At 37.7% G+C, this 24,555-nt stretch overlaps 2 protein-coding genes across 2 annotated transcripts; both read left to right on the plus strand.

The window, feature by feature from the left end:
• The first annotated feature begins 6,128 nt into the window (after window positions 1-6,128).
• Window positions 6,129-9,709, plus strand: ptcd2 (pentatricopeptide repeat domain 2). Its single transcript, XM_073478016.1, has 10 exons — window positions 6,129-6,237; window positions 6,539-6,631; window positions 6,722-6,851; window positions 7,080-7,197; window positions 7,299-7,377; window positions 7,471-7,562; window positions 8,366-8,479; window positions 8,576-8,650; window positions 8,737-8,850; window positions 9,171-9,709. The coding sequence occupies exons 1-10, from the start codon at window positions 6,129-6,131 to the stop codon at window positions 9,384-9,386; spliced, it is 1,140 nt and encodes a 379-aa protein (XP_073334117.1). The 3' UTR covers window positions 9,387-9,709.
• Window positions 9,710-10,434: 725 nt separating this feature from the next.
• On the plus strand, window positions 10,435-19,174 carry cacfd1 (calcium channel flower domain containing 1). The gene is made up of 5 exons (XM_073478351.1): window positions 10,435-11,050; window positions 13,714-13,786; window positions 14,842-14,967; window positions 15,195-15,302; window positions 16,746-19,174. Exons 1-5 carry the CDS (start codon window positions 10,942-10,944, stop codon window positions 16,834-16,836), a joined length of 507 nt encoding a protein of 168 aa, XP_073334452.1. The 5' UTR covers window positions 10,435-10,941; the 3' UTR covers window positions 16,837-19,174.
• Window positions 19,175-24,555: the final 5,381 nt, after the last annotated feature.

The following is a 24,555-nucleotide window of genomic DNA, read 5'->3' on the forward strand; positions in this document are numbered from 1 at the left end:
GCCTGTTCAGCAAGACGTCATGAGGCCTAGTGACTGATAATGGGAGGGATCATTATGTGAGCAAGATCACAAATTCACGTAGCATAAAACCTAAGCAGACACTTAAACACTTATATGCTAAAATGATAATTCTTGTGTACTAAACCTTAAAAAATCAGCAATGAGGACTACAAATTAGCTTTGTGGGGCAAAGGACAATGTTTTAGATTTAAAGTAAAACACCCTTGATTTGGGGTGTAAGTGGATTGTAACTGGGAGGAAATCAGAAACCAAAAACCAGCCAAGCCATTATTGTCCAATTAACTCTAGTACAGATCAAATAATAATGTTGTTGTTGATGTATTGAGTTTCTTCTGCATCCCCAGATCAAAATGCATGAGAACTTTTAATCAATTTAACTGCTTTCAAGGAACAAAACTTCCCTGCGTATGATATATTCATGAATAATGGTTGTTATCCACACCAAAGGATAAAACAAGATGTTTTCTGTTATTGCCTTAGGGAGTCTAAATGAATGTAAAAGAACTGGTGCAACTAGCAGATGAGTAGGCAGGTAACTCTACACATCAGAGGGTCTGTCCTAAGAAAGACTGTTAAATGATTACATAAGTTGAATGATGGCGAATAAAAAATAAACTTGAAAGGATGCGCAACATTAATTAGCATTAATATAATGTCTGACTTCATATTCATCACGGGCGAGACCAAGTGCCCCAGCCATTGTGAAACTGTTCCTGGATTTTATTTGATTTTAAATGGATGTTTGGGGTATTTCCAATCTGGTTTATGTTGCTGCTGATGTGTGAATATTTATTTATTATGTTACATTTAATTTATTCTGCTTGATTGTCCAGATAGCCTTTTACATTAGGCAACAGGAAGTTGCCTCAGAATGTTCTGTAAAATCATTTCCCACAAACAATGTTGACGCCTTTTAGAGGTTTTAGTTTTATTTACAGATTTTAAGTTATTTCAAAAGGAGAAAACCAGATCTTATTTCTTATACCTGTTTTTTATGTAATCATTGTGCTATGGGGAAGTTAGACTTTTCCCAGTGTAAAAGCTGGTGAGGCAGGATATTTTCATAAACCTTAAAATGTCTTGTTTTTCTAAAGCATTGTACTATAATTATAAATAACTTTGTGGCCGATGGAGTGGTTGGAAGATGTGCATGAGTTATGATACTTTAGAATTTTCTCTTGTTTTTTTTTTTTTTAAGGGGATTTTGCTCAGACTTGCATTAAGAACAACAGGGCTAAATAAAGGAGCATTTTATGATTTTTGCAAGTTGTGCCATGCCATTGTACACTACAGTAACTCCAGCGATTTCCAATGGCACTGTATCGATATGAGACTTGATTGTGGGTGCAGCACAGTGTAGATTTTTCAGGTTGACGTGAGCATTTTGGGAGGCTGAGCATTTCATGTGACAGAAGAGTTTCCACTCTAAAGCCAGGATGAAAAGGAAACAGCTTCCAGTAGCGGCGTAGTCTTGAGAGAGGCAGCACACAGAGGTGAGAGTGAGTGACTTGTGCGTTTTAGATGAAAGTATGTAAAACAAAAACTCGACACTTTAAACACAAACATGACACAAACCAAACTAACAGTACAGAGGCCACAGGTCAACGCTGACAGGCCAGCTTCTGGAGAAACATCCAACAAAACACAACCAGATGATTACAGGCTTTGGTACTTGGGGCTATTCTTCACTCGACTCACCGAGCTCACCAGATATTTCTGAACGATGTCAGGTGTTCATGATATCACTACAGACCAGTTTTCCTGCAGGGGGAACCTCAAACCAACACCACGACCAACAACAAGCCTACAAACTTTGAACGGACATTTCTCTTGAACCGACATTTCTCTTTTCTCTGTCCTCTTTCTCTACACTCCCTCTACTTCTCTCTCTTTCTATTTATCTCTGCCTTTTTCTCCTTATCTTTCTCTTGGGAGAACTTTAATAATGTTTGTCTGCAGCTGTGTGGTATATTTGTCTTGTGATCTTGCATCCTCTCTGCTCCCCTTTCCCCAAACTCATATGTAACCTATAGCAATTAGTTTCAAGTGAAAGTATTCCTTAGTGCTTTCTGATGTTTGTGTGCAATATTTCCTCTAACCATATGGCGAATCTGATGTAAGAAGAGGAACCACTACTAAAGAACAAACACAAAAACGACCACAATAAAATCTATTGTGAAAAATAAGGAATTGTGTTTTTGTCTTTTTTTAATGTATTAATTTATTATAGAGACATAATAAATTACAATTCTACTCACATAAAACAAGACCAAGAGTTTACAGCTGATTATCAATTATACTGGCCACCTCATCTTATTTAAATAAACCCTAAACACTGAGGTTGTTTTCAAGAAGGCTCAGTCTGACTATTCTTCTAGAGGAAGCTCAGATCCTTCAGCAAGAAGTTTCTTCATGTTTTTAATCAGGGAATGACTCACTTGAGGTCACTGTAGAAAAGAGAACAAGGGGCATTTTGTATTTTGAAGTCATCTGGTAACTACAGGAGAGGATTAGGGCCACTCTGAGAAATTTGTTTGAGATCTGACTTTTTTTCTCAGAATTCTGACTTTTGCTCTCGACGCTAGCTTGGCTACAAATGGACTCAACAGAGATTTGCAGCTTTTAGTTTCTATGCCCTCCACCTAGGGAATAAGCTTACTGAAAACCAGGGGTCTGCCTAAACTGTTAGCTCATTTAAATCATTGTTTAAAACGTTGTTTTCAATAAATGATTCAAATAAATGCAATTCATTTGCAATCTTTAGTTTTGTTTTGATTGACAGGATAGACTAAGAATTTTATGTTCCCTCAGAGAGATACAGTGGAAACGGAGACTGGGGATAATTTTTTTTTCTGGTTTAATCTTAAGAGATGTAACATAGCTATGTGCTTTGACCCTGTTCTCCACAGAAAAGGCATTTGCCTGATTTTGCAAGTTAGATTATTGTTGTATTGTATTGTGTACAGATGTATTTCATCCTAGCTGTGAAGGAATACTGGGCAGCCACAACTCATCGCTTATGAATCAACTTACAATATGAATATGACCATATAGTTATGTCTAACATGCATATCCTTCGTTGTGGGTACCATGATATGCATCTGTAGCTTGAACCTAAGAACATGCTGTGAGGCAGCATTGCTCAGACACCACAACTGCTTTCAATGTAAAAAAAAGTGATTTAAAAAATATGTCAAATAAATAAAATATATGAAGCTTTACAGCATAACAAAATAACAGATATAAATATATATATGAGAATATAACATCAGAGAGTGAATATCTCTCCTCCTGTGGTGAACTGAATGACCTCTTAGATCAGATGCCCTGGGGATACTGACTGACTGAGAGCAGAGCAGGATAAGAGGACATGTCTCCACAATTCAACATCCTTTGTTGAACAGTGGGGGGACCATGAGTGCACATGTCTGATGTCTCTCAGTGCTTTTCCAGAAAATATACTGCACTCCAGTAAATGGAAAGCTTTATACGCCCGTCTGTGTAGTACTACATTATTATACAGGAGTTATGCAAATGAGAAAGCTTTCCTACCATTTATCAAAACCTAACATGCAGCTACAAGCATTTATGATTTAGTACAAAGTCAGCCACTGAGTGAACAGGCACCATGCATATAAATGTTAATCATAAGTCTTGCTATAGATGAAAGCTAACAGAGGAGGAAGTATTCAGATCCTTTACTTCAGTAAAATACTGATATCTTTCTGTGAAAAATACTCCACAAGTACAAGTCTGTCCTAGGAGTATGAAGTCACATAAAATGGACATACTCATGTAAAGTACCTCCATTTTGTACTTAGGTACAGTAATTTAGTAAATATACTACGTTACTTTCCACCCCTGGAAGCTAACCTATTTAATTATCTTTCAAGGACAGTGACTTTACAACTGTGGCACTCAGCCTGACACACTAATCAGTACCAGCTGTTTTTTTTATTCTGTGCCAAAACTCTTTCAGTGGGGACATTTATTAATGATGATGGGACACCCCAGGCGCTTTCCAAAACCAAAGGGAAGTGCACACAGGGATAAATCAAAGACGATGTAAGAGCTGCTGTCTGTCAGTGGAACCTGGCTGTTCGGGAAATCAAAGTCTGTGTACCAAAATAGACCGCACTACAAACAGAGCTGTATTTCCCTGTTGATTATGCAGTATTTGAACACCTTAACAATAGCTGCCTCTGCACTAAACCCTCAACCTGTAGCTGTAGATGAGCTGAATGTGGGAAAGCCTGTTTTAAAATGCATGCAAACACATACATATGCAGAGTGAGAGATAGAGGGAAACCCACAGAGACTCATACACCTTGCAGGATACCATAAATTATCCAAGACCCTGTGTCTGATTGGCTGAGCAAGCAATCTCAGCTGGATGGGCTGAGATCTTGTTGCCAAGGCAACAGTGGGGAACCTCCCTGTCCCAGCCCTATTTTCTCTGCGAGGTAGTCTATCTTAGGAGTTAATTTAAGAAGCACCTTAATCATTGTAATGTTTTTTACAACTTACATTCAGCTCACTTCTCAAAATGGCAGCAAGTTTAGCAGTTATGTTTCTGCAGAAATCTACCAAATGGCTGCAGTGGACATTCACATCACATCATTAAATCCTGTGTGAAGAACATTAGATTTTTATGATGAAATTTACACATGCATTGTGTGCCTTTGTGATATTCACAGTTCTGCAGCAGAACTCTGTAAGGATTGAAGTCCTTGGTTATGTAATGCTGTGGAGGTCAATGGGTACACTAACTAGAGCAAGGGTTTGGTGTTCACAGAGGCCTCCTATACTGAAGTAGAGCAGAGATTTGTCCGAAAGAATAGAACTACTTGTAGTTTTTAATTTTTCCAACTTAACATTTGGACCAAAAGTAATCATTGTGCAAGAAATTCTGAACAGTTTCAACAGCCTTTTACTCGAAATTGTATAATTTGGATTGGGAGTTGGATTATAATTATTTGCCAAACCACAGCTGTCAGATATATTCAAAAGAGAAAATAAATAATTTTTAATTAAACCTTGCACTGTTTCCTCACAGCAAGAAAGTCCTGGAATCAAATCCTGGCCACGGCAGGGCCTCTCTGTGTGGAGGTGGCATGTTCTCCCCCTGCTTGTGTGGGTTTATCCCAGTCACTTTAATGGTGAGTCCCCCCCCCCCATCATCAAAACATGTACATTAGGTGGTTAATTATCCAGTCAGTGAACAAGGCACTGGCTTCGATCTTGAATTGGTCCCAGGGCACTGTACTGTACATCGGATGCTCAGTGCTCCCTCGGGATGGGCTAAATGTAGAGTACCAGTTTCAGCATGCTGTAGATCGTATGATGTGTCATAAAAATAAAGACTCTTTGTCTTTAACCCTGGAAGTCTCTTGAGATTTGCACTTTTGAAGTTAACTTGACAACCCTGAAAAACATGTGCTTTTGAAAATTAAAGTCAAATTAATGGATTGTTATAATAGCCTACAGAGTGCCTTTTCCTGTTATTACCTCATTTCAATTTGTATAATTAGTTATTATAAGTTTAAAGTTAATTCATATCACTACATTAATAGCATGCATTGTATTATAGCTGTATTCATGACAAACTATACTACTAAAAGCCCAAAACTGCGTATATGTGCATGAACGTCATCAGACGTCATTTTAGTGCAGTGCAACAGCACCACCTGGAGGTTAAAATATGAACACCTTTTAAGCTGCTGGCGTTGGTCTGTTAATAAAATGTTTGTCCCGTTTCTTGCGAGGACATAAAAAAAACAGTACAACTTCGTGCGACAGAGAAGAAATACACGACGGTAACATAAATTACATAGTATTATAAAGTACTGTACTGTACTGTTGGCCGGATCACAGGGCGCCGCCATATTGGATGATACCAACTGCTAATTGCGCATTACAAAATAAAAAACAAATTGAAACAAATAGCTACAAACGATGTCAAACTCAAATCAAAATAATTATTGGGTACTGGTGTATTCAAATTAATAGCGGGCCATTTCAGGCAGCATTTGGTAGTTTAAAACGCTATAACATCTCCGATAGCATCCCCTTTGTTTTCGTTTTTTATGGCACAGTCAGTGGGCAATATGGCGCTGGCCAGGCTCGGTAAATGTTGTCGGTCGTTGGTGCGTGAGTCCTCCAAAAGTGTGTTTTGTAGTGTTGTACAGCCAGGCTGGATTGAAGGCTGTGTAGGAGGTAAGACGAATAAAACTCCTCAGCGTGTGTCCTGTCTGATACACAAGTGACCATTAAAACTAGCTGTTTTACAGACAGAGAAGCTAACGTCAGCAGCCCCATGTAAATAACCTACATGTGTTATGGCATCATAAGATGGCAAGCTATGCTAAATGATGATACAAGGGACTTTGAGCTTTCCTTAAAATGGAGGGGATTTTTAATGTTTGCTTGCCTTGAAACTGTCCCACCATTAGTTTTACCACACAACACCACTGCATGTTTATAATAATCTGAATTATTAAAACTGCTTTCTCTGCAGCTAAGAGGCACCTGTTGTCAGAGGATGTTATCAAACTACAAAACTTCCAGAAAAGGAAGCTGGCTGTGGCTCACCTTGTCACTGGATATAAAGGTAATGTAGTTCTCATCACTGTCTCCAAGCTGAATTTTTCTGTCATGTGTGTTGGTGCATAAGAGCTCATTGTTTCCCCTCATTTTACAGGAAATTATATTGAGCTCTTCAGTGAGAAGATGCAAAAGAATGAGCTGATATTGAGAGATGAGCTGAAGCTTCTGCTTCACTTGTGCCAGTCTACAGATGACATGATGATAGCCAGAGATGCCATTTATAGGTGAAGTTCATCCTTTTATTGCCAATTTTGTAAAGCACTGTTTGTTTTAGCACTAACAAATGTACGTATTTTCTGTTCATTCTTTGCATTTTCTGTCACAAACATTAGATAGAAGGAAATTACGTCCTATCCACTTCACGGAACAAAAATAAAATTCTTTTATATAATTTTGACTGTCCTCAAGTATCTGAATTATGTATAGATACTTATTTTATTTGCACTCTCAAGGTATCACGCAGAGAACAGGAACTTGGCACATGGAGAGTTCAAATTTGGTCCTCTCTTCATGAGACTGTGCTATGAGCTTGGTCTGGAGGACTTGGCTGCTGCTACACTTATAGATCAGGTAAGTCAACCAAAACACTGACTATTGACAAAGTGCCACAAGAGAGAAAAAAAAGGTAGGATTGATTCTTTTCTCACATTTGTTGTCATTTGTCTGAACAGAATATGAGAGGATTTTTCAATGACGCAACCTCCTTCAACATCGCCATAGACATGTTATTCACAAAAGGCTCTTATGAAAGTAAGTGACAGATTAAACTTCGAACGGTGTTTTTTTTTTATTCCTGAAATTATTATCACATGTATGTAATATTCCAAACCTTGGCTATTGCAGGGGCCCTGGAGGTACTAAGAACCATGAGGAGCCAAGGTGTACAATTTAATAAAGACACAATCACACTGGCAATCGGCACCTGCTATAAACTGGTAATGTTCAAATTAATTGAAGGTTATTTTATTTAGGTATGCACAGTTATTGAAATATTATTGAAACTGCAATATGCCTAAGCGAGACAAAGAAAGATTATAATGAAGTACTGTAGTGCTGCAGAGATGCTCTGGCCTACAAATCTTATTCACTAGATGTAAGAAAACTTGTTTGTTTGGCACAGACCCCAAGAAAGTGCAAATCATTGTAAGCGTAACAGTTTTTTCAGTGCAAATGAAAATTGTGATGCAAAAAGGGTCATTATCATCAATTGTGAATCTTATCTTAAAATAGAGAGGCGAAGCCCCGCCCAACCCATAAGAGAAACCTTAAAGTCTCGCACCTCATATTAGCTAGCTCACAAAACTCACTACTCTTCTCTCACATAACTGCAGTTGTCTATGTCCAAAATTGTTGTGATTTTCACCTTTTTAAATACTTTTTCTGAGACAAGGTGACAGCCACGCTGGTACTGATGACGTATATTGAGACGATGTAGTTCATTGAGCAGTTTTACACAGAACTTAACATTATTTTACGATCTTTACAACAAACTGAAACTTTCTTTACTTGCAAAATTATATTTTTAATTGACAAAAATGTGTAATTCATTGCACAATTCAAACAGGATCAAAAATGTGTTTCTCACCATTGAATACAGTACAATTCTTTACAAAATGAGGTCCCATGGGGCACATTGGAAGGGATGGGACTTTGCCTTTCTAGAGCATTATCTGTGATTATGTTTTAACATCTAAAAACTCTTCACAGTCAGTCAGTGTTGTGTTTTTATTGTTGTCAGAACACTACAGAGTCCTACAGGATCTGCACCACTCTGATAGAGGACAGACAGACCAAAGGGCACGTCATCCCCAGACATGCTTACTGCTTTGCTGTAGCATTAGCACTTCGACATGTGAGTTATATCTTCTCCTTCTGTTCCTTTCATTCATGCAGAAAGATGTGGAAAATATTAAAATATCATGAATCACCTGTTTTGTATTTGTTCCAGAATGACATTGAAAAGGCACAGTCGTTGTATTCACAAATAATGAGTATTGACAGCAGATTATGCCTAAATTTGAAGGTAAGGTTGCATCATGTAAGGTGTGTATACATAATGTCTTGAAGTTGTCATTTAATGATTAATGTATTTATTTTATTGGGATTTAGGTTTTATTACTAGCGATGTCAGGAGCAGTGACAGATGCCGTTTCCATCCTGTCTGCAGCCATGTTGCCTAAAAGCCCTCCTTTTGTAAAGAAGCCTGAATTTTCTCAAGAGGTGGTAAGTCAAACATTGGACTGTCAGAGCAATGATATTTATACAACTTATAATTTAAAAAAAAAAAAAACACCATAAGGTTAGCTGAAGATGCGCTAGGCAGATGTTTAAACTTAATCTTGCGATTAATATTAGTGCTTTTGTTCTGGAGACAGATTTTTATAAAATATTTTACTGTTTTCCTATGAACAGAATAAAGGGAAAACCTAACATAAAAATAAAATGGTGTGATCCTTTACTGGGACTGGAAATATTTCCTTAAAATAGTTAATACAAGCTACAGAGAGACAGTTTCCTCAGCGGTGTCTTGCAACTTGTTTCAGGTGGATTTGCTGCGCTTGCGGAGAGAAGGCGGACCGCACATGAAGAAAGTGGAGCAGGTAGTGACTTTGCTCGAGCAATCCGATCAGGTGACCCAGCTGACCCTCGATGATATGCTCTGCCGCACACCAACAGGGAAGAGGAAGCCAATAATGGAGGAGAGGAGGATCAGCCGAAGGACCCTCAAGCCAATACAATCCACTCTGCTGTCAGAGTGAGAGAAGCTGAGTGCCGTCGCCTCAACTAAAGGGTCTGACATTAAGGCTGAACAGAACCCGTCAAACACACTCACTCTGCCTAGAGTTGACTTCGTCACGATTGCTTTATCTACCTCTCCTAAAACACAGACAGTCACCTCTCTACAGATTTGTCCCTTTTTTGTCTTCCTTGTGAAAACGTTGAGGTCTCCGTTCATGTTTGTGCAGCACGTACTTCAAGAGAAAGCTGCTGAGAAAAAATAACAGTTATGTACTAACTGACTTGGGAAGAATGTGTTGTACATATGTGTGAATGAGTGATTAAAGGTGAATCTGATATTTAATTATGAAAAGGAGATTATTTGTTTTGCTTTCAGGTATGGGGATGAATCATGTTTTCAAAATTTTCAAGACTGCCTTGAAACAATGGTTAGCTATCCATATGTACATTGAAACAAGTTATGCTTGCTGTAATCATTCCTCTGGTTCATGGCCATTAAAGGGTCACTTTCAATGTAGGTGATGGGGGTCAAAATTCAATACTTGTTTTATATAAAAATATGTCCCGATGTTTATCTTAAGCTAACATGAGGCTTCAGCAGTCTACAGTATAAAACTTTTTTTTCTTTTTTTTAAACTAAAATAATTTAATCTGAGGTATTTAGGTGTATTTTTGACTTTTCTGATAGACTTTTACTACATTTTTCTATAACATCATTAACCGGCAATGGGTAATACTTCAAATTAAGGTCAGTGTACCAAGTGTTACTTAATAGGTAATAAACCCCTTTACATTTATATTTATTTAAAAGTCCTCATTATAATCACATAGATCCAAAGAAGACCTAAATGCTGTAACAAACTCTAACTTGTACTTTTGTCGTAATATTTTAGCACCATATCTTTCCTTTATCTTCACTCAGGTAGGAATTTTGGGTACATTTTATTATCTTCTTTTTTTCTTTATAGATAATCACAAATATGTAGTAAAATACTCATCACAATAGTAAAATCTTGATCATCTGAACAGCATGTAAACAAACCATGACGCATATCAGAGCCCTCCCACAATGCACCGCTTGCATCGACTGAGCAGCAGCCAGGTAGAAGAACAACAGAGCGGCTGCTTCAACTCAAACAAGCCGGGTAGCTATAACGTTAGTGGACAGGTATAAGACAGTAGGAAAGTGAGCCCGGGATTGTTTTGAGTCATTTATAGGCTTACAGGGGGGAGTTTCGGGCGGATGCGGCGGTGATAGACGCTCCTAGCGGCAGCTGGTGGCGGTGCTTCTTAGCATCAGCTAGCCCGGTTAGCTGGTTGTAACTGACGGGGTGAAGCTGTGAGAAAAGCCGCTGGTAACATCAGTCAGCTCGCCCAAACACGAACAGAAAAGATTTTAAAAAATACATATAAGTAGAAGTTACATCTAGTTTTACTGATAGGAGCCGCTGTGTGGTTGTAAAAAGCGAGTGAGCGGTTAGTTTGAGTTAGCTAAGTTAACTTAGCTTTTGTTTAGGTGGTCTCAGGCTGACAGCTGTAAATACTGGCTTTAGCTAACGTCGCTACACAAAAACAATGAGCTCTGAGGAGACTGCACCGTCCACTAAAGCCACTCCGGAGGATGATGGCATGACATGGTGGTACCGATGGATCTGCAAAATAGCCGGGGTCTTGGGAGGAATATGTAAGTAGTTGTCAAAGTCTTGTTTCTTCTGTCGCTTGATAACTTAATAAATGATGAGCCCACATGAACCCACATCTTGCTACAGCTACTTACTATTTACCACAGCAGTAAATGTAATGTCTTGATACCGTTTATTATGTGGACTCTTTAGCTTTGTATTAATAATAGAATTACACGACAGAAAGGGCGTCAGATCACTATATAGGGAAAAAAACAACAACAATCAAACATGTATACTTAAAATGCTGAGCTAGCCCAGACAAAAGCTTTGTCACAGCCTATTGTCCCCTCACTGCAGCAGCCACTGCTGGGCACCGCCTGTTTGCAAGGCTTGCTCATTCCATAACACCTTATTATTCCTAAATTAACTGTATGATGTGAGCACACATAGCTCACAACAAGTATGTTGACTCTTCCCTCAGGAGTTAAGTGTGAGACAGAAGTGATTTTTTACTGCTGGCTTTGCAGTTTTCCAGCAGCATTGCAGCCCTCTGTCCTTGTCTCCTTCTCAGTGACACCAGAGTCACAGTGCCTGTATCACATTAACCACCTGGAGCACTGCATATTCAATGGGCTCTGTATTATTAAGGAGGCTGGATGGTCTAAAGGGGCAGGATGTGCTACACGGTTATTCCACTGTTTGTGACAGCGTGGGCTTGTCTGGGCCAAACTTCCTCACCCTTTATTCTAACCGGACTTCCGGCCTGAATCTGCTGTAAAGTGCTGGCTCTCAAATATAGTATGTGGATAGACTAGTGTAGACAAAAATATCCATTAATCGATACATATCCATGCTGAATCATTCAAATGGCATTGTCACTATACTGGAATTTCTAACTTTGATACAATGCGTCGAGAAATATGGATACTCAAGACGTTAGTGAAAAAATGCAGCCAGTACTGGTGTACCAATACTGCAAAAAATGAGTATTGAAACAGTTTCAAATATTCAGAATGGATATATATCGATATTTTCGAGAGCTCTAAATTTGAAACGGTTTCAATATTAATTTCCTGCCGTATCAATACACCGGTACCAGCTGTGCCTTCTTGCTTTCTCTTCTTATCATTCACTCCAGTTAGCTCGCAGTGTTAGCTCATTAAAGATGGCAACTGCAGTTTGGGATGTCAATAAAGGACAGGAGTGCGGTTTGTTCGCATTCGAGACAAATGAGCAAGAAAAGGCAAAGGATACAAGCATGCACATAAGCAAGCGATGCTACAGAGCAGTACTGACGACAGGCATTAACATAACAAATTTAGCAAAGTTTCTAAAGGACAAACATACCAACCTCTATAAGGAATTTCAAGAGGTTGGTGACAGCTCGAGCATTGAAAAGGTATTGAATATCAATATTTTTTATTGTATTGTATCGAAGTCAGAAATTCCAGTATCATTAGAGAATTTTGACTCATTTTTTAACATTGTTGAATTTTACTTTGTTTTCAGTAGCTGCAGGTTCGGCAGGTTGTGGCTTCATGTTGCCAGAATTACAGATTACAGATTACACACACACACACAGAGGACCAATGATCATCTTTAACAGTTGACCCCAAAAGCTGACATGTCCTCATTGTGTTTATAAGCGATAAATTCACAACAGCAGATACACCTCACATCACATCGTCTGTTGTTTATTGCTTTATGTGCCTTTGAATAAAACTGATAATTGGCTTTTTTTTTTACTTCTAGCACTGACACCATTAGGTGATTTACTGCTGTTGTGTTAATTGCTTAAGCTGACACAATTCTGCAGTGCTTGATGTTGCCCTATATCACACATTATTTCAGAGCCTACCAAAGATTTCCTTATGTAGAACGTTGACATGTATTTTTTACAGATTTCTCACAACCTGTGAATGCACAGCCAGTGGTGTACCTACCAATGAATTTATGGGTGTTAATATATCCCTCTCATTTATCAGCCTACACATATTTTAGACAATATAGTCAGACATTGGATTTAGGCAGCGCCAGTTTGCCCTGTTTGTGGAGCTCAGTGAAAAAGTAATAGAACAATTAAGACAAGTCATAACCATGGCAGAAGCTTTAAAAGAAAAAAATCTCTTTATTGAAAATACTCTGAATTATCATTACAATAATCTGTCTGAAACAAATTACATGAAAAATGGAGCCTGCTTTCATTTTGACACAGTTGTAATTAGTGTGTCAAATTTGATATTGGTAATTAATTTTCAGCCTAACCATGTTTCATTATAGCTCTTACATCTAGATAGTAGAGCTGGAGTCCGACATTTTATTCACTGTTTTTAAGAAGTTTCCAAATTACTTTATTTAAAATAAAGGTTATATAAAGCCAAATTATTTAAAAGTGGTGTGCTGCTGTGGCTCTGGACATTTCTCTTCTTGTCGTGCCTTTGCCTCCACATGCTGTACGTGCTCCATATGTTCCGCATTGCTGATTTTCTTGTGGTGTTAATAGTGTACAGGCATTGCCACCCAAGCAGTATATAAATGAAAGCTTGTATGCAGTTCTCATCTCTTAACAGCCACATCCATCATTTTAAGATCTAATCTTCCTTCAGGGATAAAAATCTGAAATAAAATACCAATAGCTAATACTTTCTGTATAACGGTGTGATCTGTCATGTGTCATATCTTAATAACGGCCCCCCGCTTTTGTCTTGTCCAATTCATGCAGCCTGCGCCGTCTCAGGAGTGTGGAACTGTGTCACTGTGAACCCTTTAAACATCGCTGCAGGAGTATGGATGGTGTAAGTGTTTACCACTGTTACGCTTACTTTAATGTAGCATGTATAAATTTGATTATTCACATTCCATAAGACGAGTTATTTTTATATGCTTTGTTGATATACAGGAGAAAAACACATAAATAAACATACTAAAACATATATTTATTATACAAAATGCTCTGTTTCCTCAACTTTATTTATTTAAGCTCAAGTCCATTTACTGTAGCTGTCAGAATACTTCACACATGAGATTATTGTTATAAAACATCCTGATGATCATTCAATCTGTTCAATAAGACAATAATTTTTCTGCAGCAGTATGGCTGGTTACTGACAGCTGGTTCTTTTTACATACAAACTATCATTAACATGAATGATCTATTGGAGCTTTACTGTGCAGATTTACAGTTTTTGGAACTATGTATCATGCATTATACACCTGTATTACCTGTTATTTGCATTCCTCTGTTTGTATCTTATGTCGATAGTGAGCAGCAGTCTCATGTAGCCATGGGGCCACACCTACTGCTCAAATGACAGAGGTGTAAAGTTATTCCTACTATGAACATGTTGTGGCAAAGACTGCACAGATTTGCTCAGAATTTGAGGACTAAAGCACATACAGGAAACTCAGCTGTGTGTGTGCCAATTATTGATTGGTTCCAGCCTCCCAGTCCAAGGGTTTACTGCTTTTCTATGTCTGATGTGATAGTGAACTGAACATGTTTGGGTTTCAGACTGTTAATTTGACAAAACATGACATTTGAATACAATATATGATAATAATTAATAATAATTGATAATTAAAACAATCATTACTTGCAGCCCAAATTCCACTAACCATCTCACTGTGGAAACTTTCTTGATGTTTCCACGACAGTAAACATGCGAGTGCTCTAACCCATTTTGTATACCCTGAATAATGACAATGACAGAATAATGCTTCTTTGCCTCTCTTCTGCTGTATTTAAATTCCTCCAGACCTCCATCATTTAAGCCACAGCTGTAGAGTATTTGAGATCCAAATGCACAAGATGATTCACTGCTGTGTTTGTGTCCTCTCCTGGTGTCTCAAGGTTGAATGCCTTCGTGCTGTTTCTATGTGAAGTCCCATTTTGTTGCCAGTTCATAGAGTTTGCTAATGCAATAGCAGCCCGAGCAGACAAATTCAAGCCTTGGCAGAAAGCCATCTTCTACTGTGGGTAAGAACAACTATGCATTGTACATGGTGTATGTCATTGGAGACTGTACCTCACTGTATAAAAAATTAAGTTTTTGGAATGTGAATTTCTGATAGTTATTAACATTGCATAAGCTGTTGGACATACTTTTGGGAATGTGTTTCTTTTATCTACAGCATGTATTTAGTATGATTTACTGACTTGTTTTTTGTCTCTTGTTGGATGTCCCTTTGGTTGCTAATTTTCAGGATGGCTCTGTTCCCCGTTTTCTTGAGTTTCTCCTTTACAACATTGTTTGGAAACGCCATCGCCTTTGCTACAGGAGTTCTGTATGGCCTTGCGTCTTTAGGCAAAAAGTAAGATGTTTGTTAGTAGTTTGCTACATGTAATGAAGTAATTTATCAAAGCTGTTAAGATGAATCAGAGAAAATGTCAGCTATTTTATAAAATCGAATTATTTTGACTGTCTTTTTGAGTAAAAGCTGTACGGTATGGATTTTTTGTAATTACTCATATCTCTTGATGTCTCACTCATAAAAAACACTCTTCTAAAATGTCATTAAAACAGGCTCTCATATTAAATTAAAGAGTATTCTATGGGAATAGAACAGTGACAGTGAATTTTTGCATTGAAAACAAAATCTGAACTGAAAAAGAAAATATTGGCATTGAAACATTTGTGTCTGAAAGAATTGTATTGGCACTAAAAACAAGTATTCAGCACTGGAAAAAGTTACACTGACACAAAGTTGAAACTGAAAACCAGTGACATTGAAAAAATACTGACAGTGTTAAAAACCTGTCACTTAAAAAGGACACATGAAGAAAAAAATGAAAAGATTGCACTGCATTGAAAATCCATGAAAAAATCAACATTATTTGAAACGATTCTTTTTCTTTTATTTTTCAGTTTTTTCAGTTTATATACATTTCCGTGCCAATACAACTCATGAAATACACGTTTTCAATGCCAAAATACAATGTCACCGCTCAAGTCCCATACAATACTGTCTTGTGTCCAAAATCACTAAAATGTCACATTTAAAAGGCTCTCATATTAAATGCAGTACTCTATGGGACTAGAACAGTGACAGTGAAATTTGGCATAGAAACATTGAAGTGATATTGGCACTGAAACAAATATTTGGTACTGAAAAAGTTCCACTGACACAAAGTTGTTGAAACATTGAAAAAATACTGACTGTGTCACTGAAAATCACATCAAAATACAAAAACGTTGGCATTTTAACATTGCAATTTGAGTAAGTTGCACACAGACTTAATGAAAATATGAAATATTTTATTTAATTTTGATATTTTTTGTATTTTGATGTGATTTTCAATGCCAATCTTTTGTCTTTTCTTCATGTCTGGCACTTTACAGTAACAGGTTTTTTACCGCATCAGTATTTCAACATATTTGTGTCGGTGCCACTATAATTCTTCCAAATACAAGTGCAAACATCCAGTGTTTCCTTTTTCACTTCATGTTTTAATTTCAATGCCAAACTTTATTTCCAATGCCAAAATCCGCTGTCGCTGCTCTAGCCCTGTGGTGTTCCACATTCTAATCAGTTAATACGATTTTATTTTATGCTTTCTAACAACCCTAATGAGCCTATTTATTCATGTAAATTAGCTTGTGACAAGGTGCGCCGTGTAATAACCTCGCAATTAACATTTTCGTCTCCTCTTGTCACACCCGCTTTTCCTTTGTTGCCATCCACCTCTCCCTCGTCATAACCTTTTATTACCCTCCTTCTCTTGCATCCTTCCTTCCTTTTCTTTCTCTCTCTCAGGGGAGATGCGGTGACTTATGCCAGACTGCAGCATCAGAAACAGGGCGATGAGGAGAGGATGACGGGAACAACAAATGGGGCTCCAGAGTGAGGCACTTGCCTTCCCACTCTCTCTTCTTTAGTTCTTACAGATACATTTTTCTCCCTGTACTCCATCCATCTCTTCACTCCGTGCTTTCCTCTCTCCCACTTCTATCACTACATAACAATGGTATTTGGTTTATTAATTTTCTTGAACTGCTGCATTCTCGTTGTCCTGACCTGATAGTATCCAAACAGATTGGTGTTGGGTTCAGTCCATTATTTGGTACCTGGCGTGTAAATGGGGTCTCTCATTGTGAATCGATACCTCAGATTATAAATTTTGTTTTTATGATTTTACTCATGAGTTATATTTATTGTCTTTTTCCCTTTGTTGTTTGTTGCTGTTGTCAGTTGTAAACCTTGTTTTTGAACAAAAAATGTGAGGTACATCTTTGTTTGTTGCCCAAGAGCCTTTCAGGAAATCCGAATAGAAATGATTGTGATTGCTAAATGTACGTCATTGACTTTAGGATATTCGGTTCGACTTTGAGGCTGTGATTCAGAGTTGTCTGATTTAGAGAGCGGATAAAGATAAGTGAAATGATGACATTGACACCCAAATATTGTAGCCCTTTTGCAGCTGTAAGCTCATTATCATCACAGTTTTAGGCAGCGGGGTTTCCAATTCAACCAACTTACTCTTAGCATTGAATGTATGTGACGAGAAAATCTCAATTTTTGCATTAAAAGTCAAGGTAACCGTGAAAACTAGTGCTAGAAAAGTTAAATTTCCATTCAAAATTAGGGGTTTTATTAGGTTCTTACAGACTGAGCTTTGGATTTGATGACAGAAGTTTTGTTTTTTCTATTTGAGCATTTTATTTGTGTTGACCAGGACTAGATTACCAATTGTATTAAAAGAAACTGCCTGAAGATGAAATTATTCAACTTGACAGTTATCACAAATCTGTAAATAACCTAAAATGTTTCCTCAAGTTTTTCCCTTTGTTTGAGTTGTATTTTATTGGGCTACTTGAAAGTATCTGCATATCAGCAGTCTACAATAGGACAGTAATATTTGTGTTGATGATTTTAGAAGTTTTAGGTTAGATTTAAGCAAGTACATGATGAGGAAAGTGAGGCAGTTTGATTTCATGTTTAGACTTCAACTAAAGAATTTAATCTGAATCAACCAAACTTTCATAAAGTATTGAGCATCCCAGTCATTTATGGTTTTAAAGTGTTACACACAACTCTGAATTTCAGCCTGAATGCATTTTAAACATACAAAGAAAGGCATTATAAATATTTTTAACATTGGGGGAATGTATCTGGTATACCCAAAGATAAAGACAGTTTCTTTATTTTTGTTTAATGCTTTCATATATTCATTTTTTATTTCAGTTGGTTTTAAGCTCAGTTGTGGCATTCCTGCACTAAACTTTTGGTAGCACAGACTCTGGTATATAGGGAACTTAATTAAAAGATTTCAGTGCATTGGACAGCTTGTTTACATTTGGTTTGTCGTGATCAAGTAGCCAGTAGCCAGGTTGTGGCTGCAGATTGTGTAATGTAAAACTGGAATGTGAGCTTATTTGTTCTCCTTTTTAAAACATGTACTTTTTTTTTTTGGGAATCCGTTACTGAATATCTGTTGTATTTATTATTAGTCATAATTAGTACACTCTACCAAAACCCATTAAATTATTGATGTTGATAAAATTTATTTAATGAGGGGAAGTGTCTTGATTCAGGGACTAATTGGTCTGTATCCCACACAATGATCAGAGCCGTGGTTTGCCTTCGTCACTCAAATGAGGTATGCAGTAGTCAGCAATGTACCTTTCGCGTTGTTTTGTTGCGTTGCCACTGTTGTGTCATGTGTAATGAGGATGCTTTGGGAATAATTGTTTACACGTACCTCTTACAGCCGTATCTATCTTAAGTCTATTACTCGCTGCTGGATTATTGACACATTACCACCAGCTCTCAGGTATCATACTTACCAATGCAAAGCGTTAGTAGTTCATGCGTAGATCCTAGATTTATGGTAACTTGCGTACAGTAAGCATGTGTAAAACATTGAAAACATGCTCAGCCAGCATTCATGAGTGACAAAACACTACACACACACCAGCAGTATGCTACAGTCTGACACTACACACTCTTACACTACAGTTTTCATAAGATGTAGAAACACAAAATCACCTCTTTCCTTGTTCACAGCCGTCCGTCTTTATTTTATTGCAGTGACTTGCATCCAAGACTCCTTTTGATTTGAATGATTTCACATCTACAGGTGTTTGGAGCATATTTTGCTGTAAGGGATATGTGTATAATGTGTGTTTTGATGTGAATCCTGATCCTGTTATCATAAAGTGAATTAAACAAACTTGCTACTACTACCATGGTGTTTGCTTCTTATGTTTTGTTGGGCCAGTCAGCCTCCCTCACTTTTCCTCTAACACCCCCATGGTTAAAAATTCTTCTGACCTTAATTATCCTCAGACTTTTGTGCTCAGGCCACCAGCAGGCCACAATTGTCACTTGTGAAAACAAATACTGTCTTGCCAGCAATTTTAGTGCGTAGGTTTCAAGGAGTATAATATCAGCAGACTGTAAGCTGTAGGTGGTAATTTCAACGTATTAACCCAGGGAAACAATCTTTGCTGAGACCATAAAACCCCTTGAAATGTCTCCTTAATGTATCACATTAAGAGGATATTAAGCTGGGGAACAAGGGGCATTGTAAGCATGTAACGCGAAACATGCACACCCAGATTAAGTTGGGAGTCATTAAAGCTTATATCACTTGTGACCACTGTGACTCAGAGTGGGATATTAATCAAATACTGTAGGCATGTGTGTTAATGGGAGCTTTAAATGTAAAAAAAACCCCAAACATCTGATGTAATATTATGATATGATATTACAAAAGGAAAATTTTTTTTCAGACAATACCTTTTATGACGTTTACCGTGACAATTTAGATCCTCTTACAATATGTTTTATATCTAAAAATACTCTTGTCTGGCACGATTTTCCGAAGAAAATAAAATTTTTTTTAACTAGTTTGAAGTGTTAAATATATGTCTATTCCTTCTCCATCACTGAAAAAGTTACACAAAGCAAGTGGAGTCAAAGGGGTTTTTTAAACCAGTGCACCTGTGATTTGTGCACTGATCGTCTTTTTGGATATCTGTCTTGTGTTTGCTTTGAAAAACTCACAAATCAAGCGATGATTGATAGATCTCTCTTTTAGCTTATAAATAACACTAATTGGTATTCAACCTAATGTGACCCACAGTGTTTGTAATTGTGATGAGGCTGCTTCAGAGGCAGTCCTTTTCAATGAGATGCTTTCATTATTTTGTCTCCCCCCCTGTTCATCAAACAGTGTCTGTGACATGAATGGCTCTTGAAACCAGACCTGTGATTAATGGAATTGGATTGCTATTTGGGCAAATTCAAATAAAGCATTTAATTAATTTGTAGTTCAGAGGATAAAGTAGTACTCCCGTTTCTATTAAACAAATATTACTTTGGCTATAGCCTTGCTTCTTGTTTTGGATATGAGACTAATCAAATGTAAACTGCTAAGGAATGGTGCGTTTTGGACTGAGACAACAAAAGAAAAGACTTGATATTAAAGTCATTCCTTCACTGATATCATGCATAGGACAGACACCTTTCAGGTTTGAGTAGTTACACCTGATGTTGATGCATACAGGACCGAGTCATGTACAGATAAATATTCGGTGTAGTAAAATTGCCTGTATTTACAGAGGATCAACTCCTTTATATATAGAAGAAGGTTGTGTAAGCGTTATTGGACCTGCATACAGAAATATCAACTTCTGTAAGGTAAGTGTAATATTTGAGAAGTCTTAGCACCTTCACAATCTTCTTAAAGGTTTATACTTCTGGGTGTCGAGAATTCTTCTCTCATTTTTTCTTTTATTAATGATCAAAGAGCAACATATGAAAGAGGATTTCAGGCCGTGAGTGCTGAAGAATTCTTCATAACACGTCAGTCTCATCACAGAAATCCAGGTTACCCGAGGGCTCATATTTTTCATGTTTGTTTGTATACTGCGATGCTTCCTTTTGTTTTGTGATGGATTGTTTACAGTGTTTACATGTAAAATGAGGTTAATTCTTTTGGTGAACATCTTTTTTTACTCACCATCTCTGATGTCGTCTGGTCATATTCCAGTAAAAGTGGCTCTATGACTGTCACTTTCTTTGTAGGCTCAACATACCTGTCATGGATGTATTTTACAAATGGACTGACATATGATACATGTGGCATATTGCTATGATTTCTGTAAAAATCAGATGGCGAGACTGAAATCCGTCCGACTTCACCGATGTAGAGATGAATGTGACACACCACTGATGCGGCCAGGTGGGAATCTCTTGCTAGGCATTGCTAATGGATGACTGACAGCCAGTCTTTTATCATTTGTCACATTTTCCAAAAAGAGACAGGGAACTGTCTGGTATCATTAATCAAAGCTGAAGTGGGGAGTTAACCCTTCGACTGTATGCATTTTTATGTGCAGAAAAGTAGATAAAATGGATGGTGTGTGGGTGAGTCATCTCAAATACTTTATTCACTGAACGTTTTTGCCTTCAGCAGGGTGAGGTGGTTTCCAGTTTAACTTTTTTAATTTTCTTTTTTTTTATAGCCCATATTCACATGGTGGCCACTTTTCTTTGATAACACTTTGTCAGACTCCCTATGTCTATTGGACTTGTAACCTGGAACACAGCAGTATGACATTTAAGGAAACTCTGGATCTCTTTTCCATGTGGGCATGTCAACAAATAAACCACTCCCTGCGTGTTACACTCCTCCCACTTGGATTATTTTATGTGGATGGCTGCACTTTCTTCAGTGTTGCATTGCACACAAGTCAAACAGACTGCATTGTCTACATCACAGCGAGCAGTATTAAACCAATATCTAGACTTACCTCACATGTGGATAGGATGTTTAAAAGTATTTTTTAAGGATGTTTTTACTGTTTATCATGCCTGTTTAATGAATGAATCAAGTAAAAGAAGTTATTTTATGCAAATTTTCATACTTCATACATATTTCGTACTTTTATTTGGGGGTCTTGGTAGAATAGGTTTACATGCTTTAGTTTTCAAAAAACATTATTTTTCTCATAGGGTGCACTGCTGCAGCATCCCTTTTTACACTGTGTCTAGCTACAGAGTGAGACACCTCGCCTCTGTTCAATCTTTGGTGTGAGTTGCACATGCATGTTACTTAATGGGCAGGATGTAGCCAATCAGAGGCAGAGTAGGGCGGGTCACCCCATGCAAGGTAGTGTGATCTAAAATAACACCACTACAGCAGTAGCAATTGTATGTCTGCTGACTGACTGGAGTGTATATATTTTATAATAACAATATATTTATATAATGCCTGTTACATAGTGACACACATAAGTAATGGAAGTATAGGCTCGACTCCAAACCAGGCGTTTCAGGCAGTGCAGGAGCAGTGTTTTCTCTGGGAGAGAGTAACTCCGTTTGATGTGGACTTCACCTTGCAGACCTCTTACATACACACAAAAATGCGACATAACACAATAAAGGACAGGCAAAACCCCCAACAACATAATATGACCTCTTTAATGTTCAACATTTAATTAAAAACACATTAAGTCAGCATTATTCTTCCCGTGTGATGCAGCTTCTCTCACCTATAAAGCTTATCATTTTTCGATCTTAATATTTTGCCCTTTTAGCGCAGTTTTGTGGGATTTAATTGTACCCAACTGCGTGTTTCTCATTTTAATAGTCTGTAATTCATTTTATTTTCAAGGATTAGTCCATATGAGTGTATCTTCTGCCTGTGAAATGTAAAAGTAGCAGCTATAGATGAAGACCTTTCTTTTATATGTACTAATAATTCTAAAAATATATCTGGAAATATGGTCAAAATTGCATTTTAACTTCAGTAACTTATAGTAAGTAATCAACAGAGGGCGCCATTACATTATTTCAGCTATGTCTTAGTCTTAATCATTTAACTGTGTATTTAATTGATTATGTAAGACAGTACTTCTACTGGTAGTACACCAGGGGACACTATGGGAATTGAACCACATGCAGGGTTATTATTTGCCTGCACATGCATTATAGGTTTACTGCTAATACCAGAGGTATAATATAAGAGAAACATGGTAAGAGGTGGAAGCTTAATAAAGGCTGGAGATCATGACTATCAACACTCCATCATTTCCACTATATGACAAACAAACAGCAATTTATTGTCCAAACAGAAATGTCATTAAAGCTATTTGTCATGCAGGTAATAGTGGCTGTTCAGTGACTGGACTCTTGTTATCTACTAATAGACTTGTTTGGGCTCCTGAGAGGAAACTCCAAGGATGATGAAAACGACCAAATGAGGCTTGTGTGATGAGTCTTAGCCGTTTGATCAGCATAATGCAACGTGAAAGATTTATATTGAGTAAAACAGCTTAAGTCTCATAGCCTGCAGCAGAATGAGGTAATAGGAAACAAGTTCAGTTGAAGTCTGAAAGTGAAAATATGTTGTTTAATTTAGGGAATGCTATATGATAATACATGTAAGCAGGGCTTAAATGTTGTAGGTGGTTGAGGTGAATTCATTTTAACTGCTTTATGTAGCCTAATTTTGGGTCTTTAACAATGCATCATATCTTATAACTCTTGATCTTATGATCCTATGTCTACTTAAAGGATAAGTTCATCCACAAATGAAAAGTCAGTCATTATCTTCTCACCCTCATGCCGATGGAAAATCAGCTGAAGTTTTGCAGCCCACAAAACATTTCTGGAGCTTCACAGCAGAACTGCGTTGTTGCAGCATTCTCCTAAACAACTGAAGCAGATGGGGACTTGTTTTAAACCGTTAAAAAAAGAGCAAAAACAAACAACATAAAACAGCTCTTTACAGCTTTTCTGGCATAGTCAAAGTATGTCGAATACCAGAGATCCCAAAAAGATTTGAAAAGATGTTATTTACACCCTTGACAGGGGTCAAGGTTGCGCACCCACCCGCTTTTAGCTTCACAGCTACAGTGAAGATTTCAGCTTAAAAAAATAAAATAAACTGATCACATGTGTAGTTAAAGTTATTTTTTTTAAATATTTAGAATATTAATGAGGTTATATTAAGTTTATTCAATCATGAAAACAAAGACAGTTTGTTCATTTAATTTGTTTCGGCATAAAAAAATCAGTCAATGAAAAAAAAAACAACTACATAGTGCACCTTTAAGCTTCTATTGTGAATAATTCCTCCTCCTTTATTTCTCTGTAGAGTTTCTCCTCCACAGACAAACCACTCTGGTCTCCCTGGTGTATGAAATTTTCATCTCCTGAGTGGGGGAGTGGGGGGTGGAGGGACTCTCCTCTCAGCTCCTGGTTGCATCATGCTTGGGAACTTTGCTCCAATGAGGGTTTGCTTTGTGCTTTGTGGAGGGAGGGAGACAGAGGGGAGGGGAGAGGGAGAAGGAGAGGGAGACGGGTGCACCACCAACAGGACGGGATTCAAAAAAAATTACCCACAGAGAGCAACATCACCTGCGCAGAGGAAACGCTGGACCCCCCACCCTGTGGCTTTGGAAAACACACATCCTGCACGCTGTTATTTCACGAGAAGCGTTTCCAGGAAGGAAATCCTGAAGTGTCCCTCGGTGTGTATTGTCACGGGAAAGAAATAAAAGAAGGGAGAGGAGGAGGAGGAGGAGGAGGAGGAAGAGGTGGGGGCGCCCAAATC

The sequence above is a fragment of the Pagrus major genome, chromosome 12 (genome assembly GCF_040436345.1).
Source record: "Pagrus major chromosome 12, Pma_NU_1.0".
NCBI classification, from domain to species: domain Eukaryota; kingdom Metazoa; phylum Chordata; class Actinopteri; order Spariformes; family Sparidae; genus Pagrus; species Pagrus major.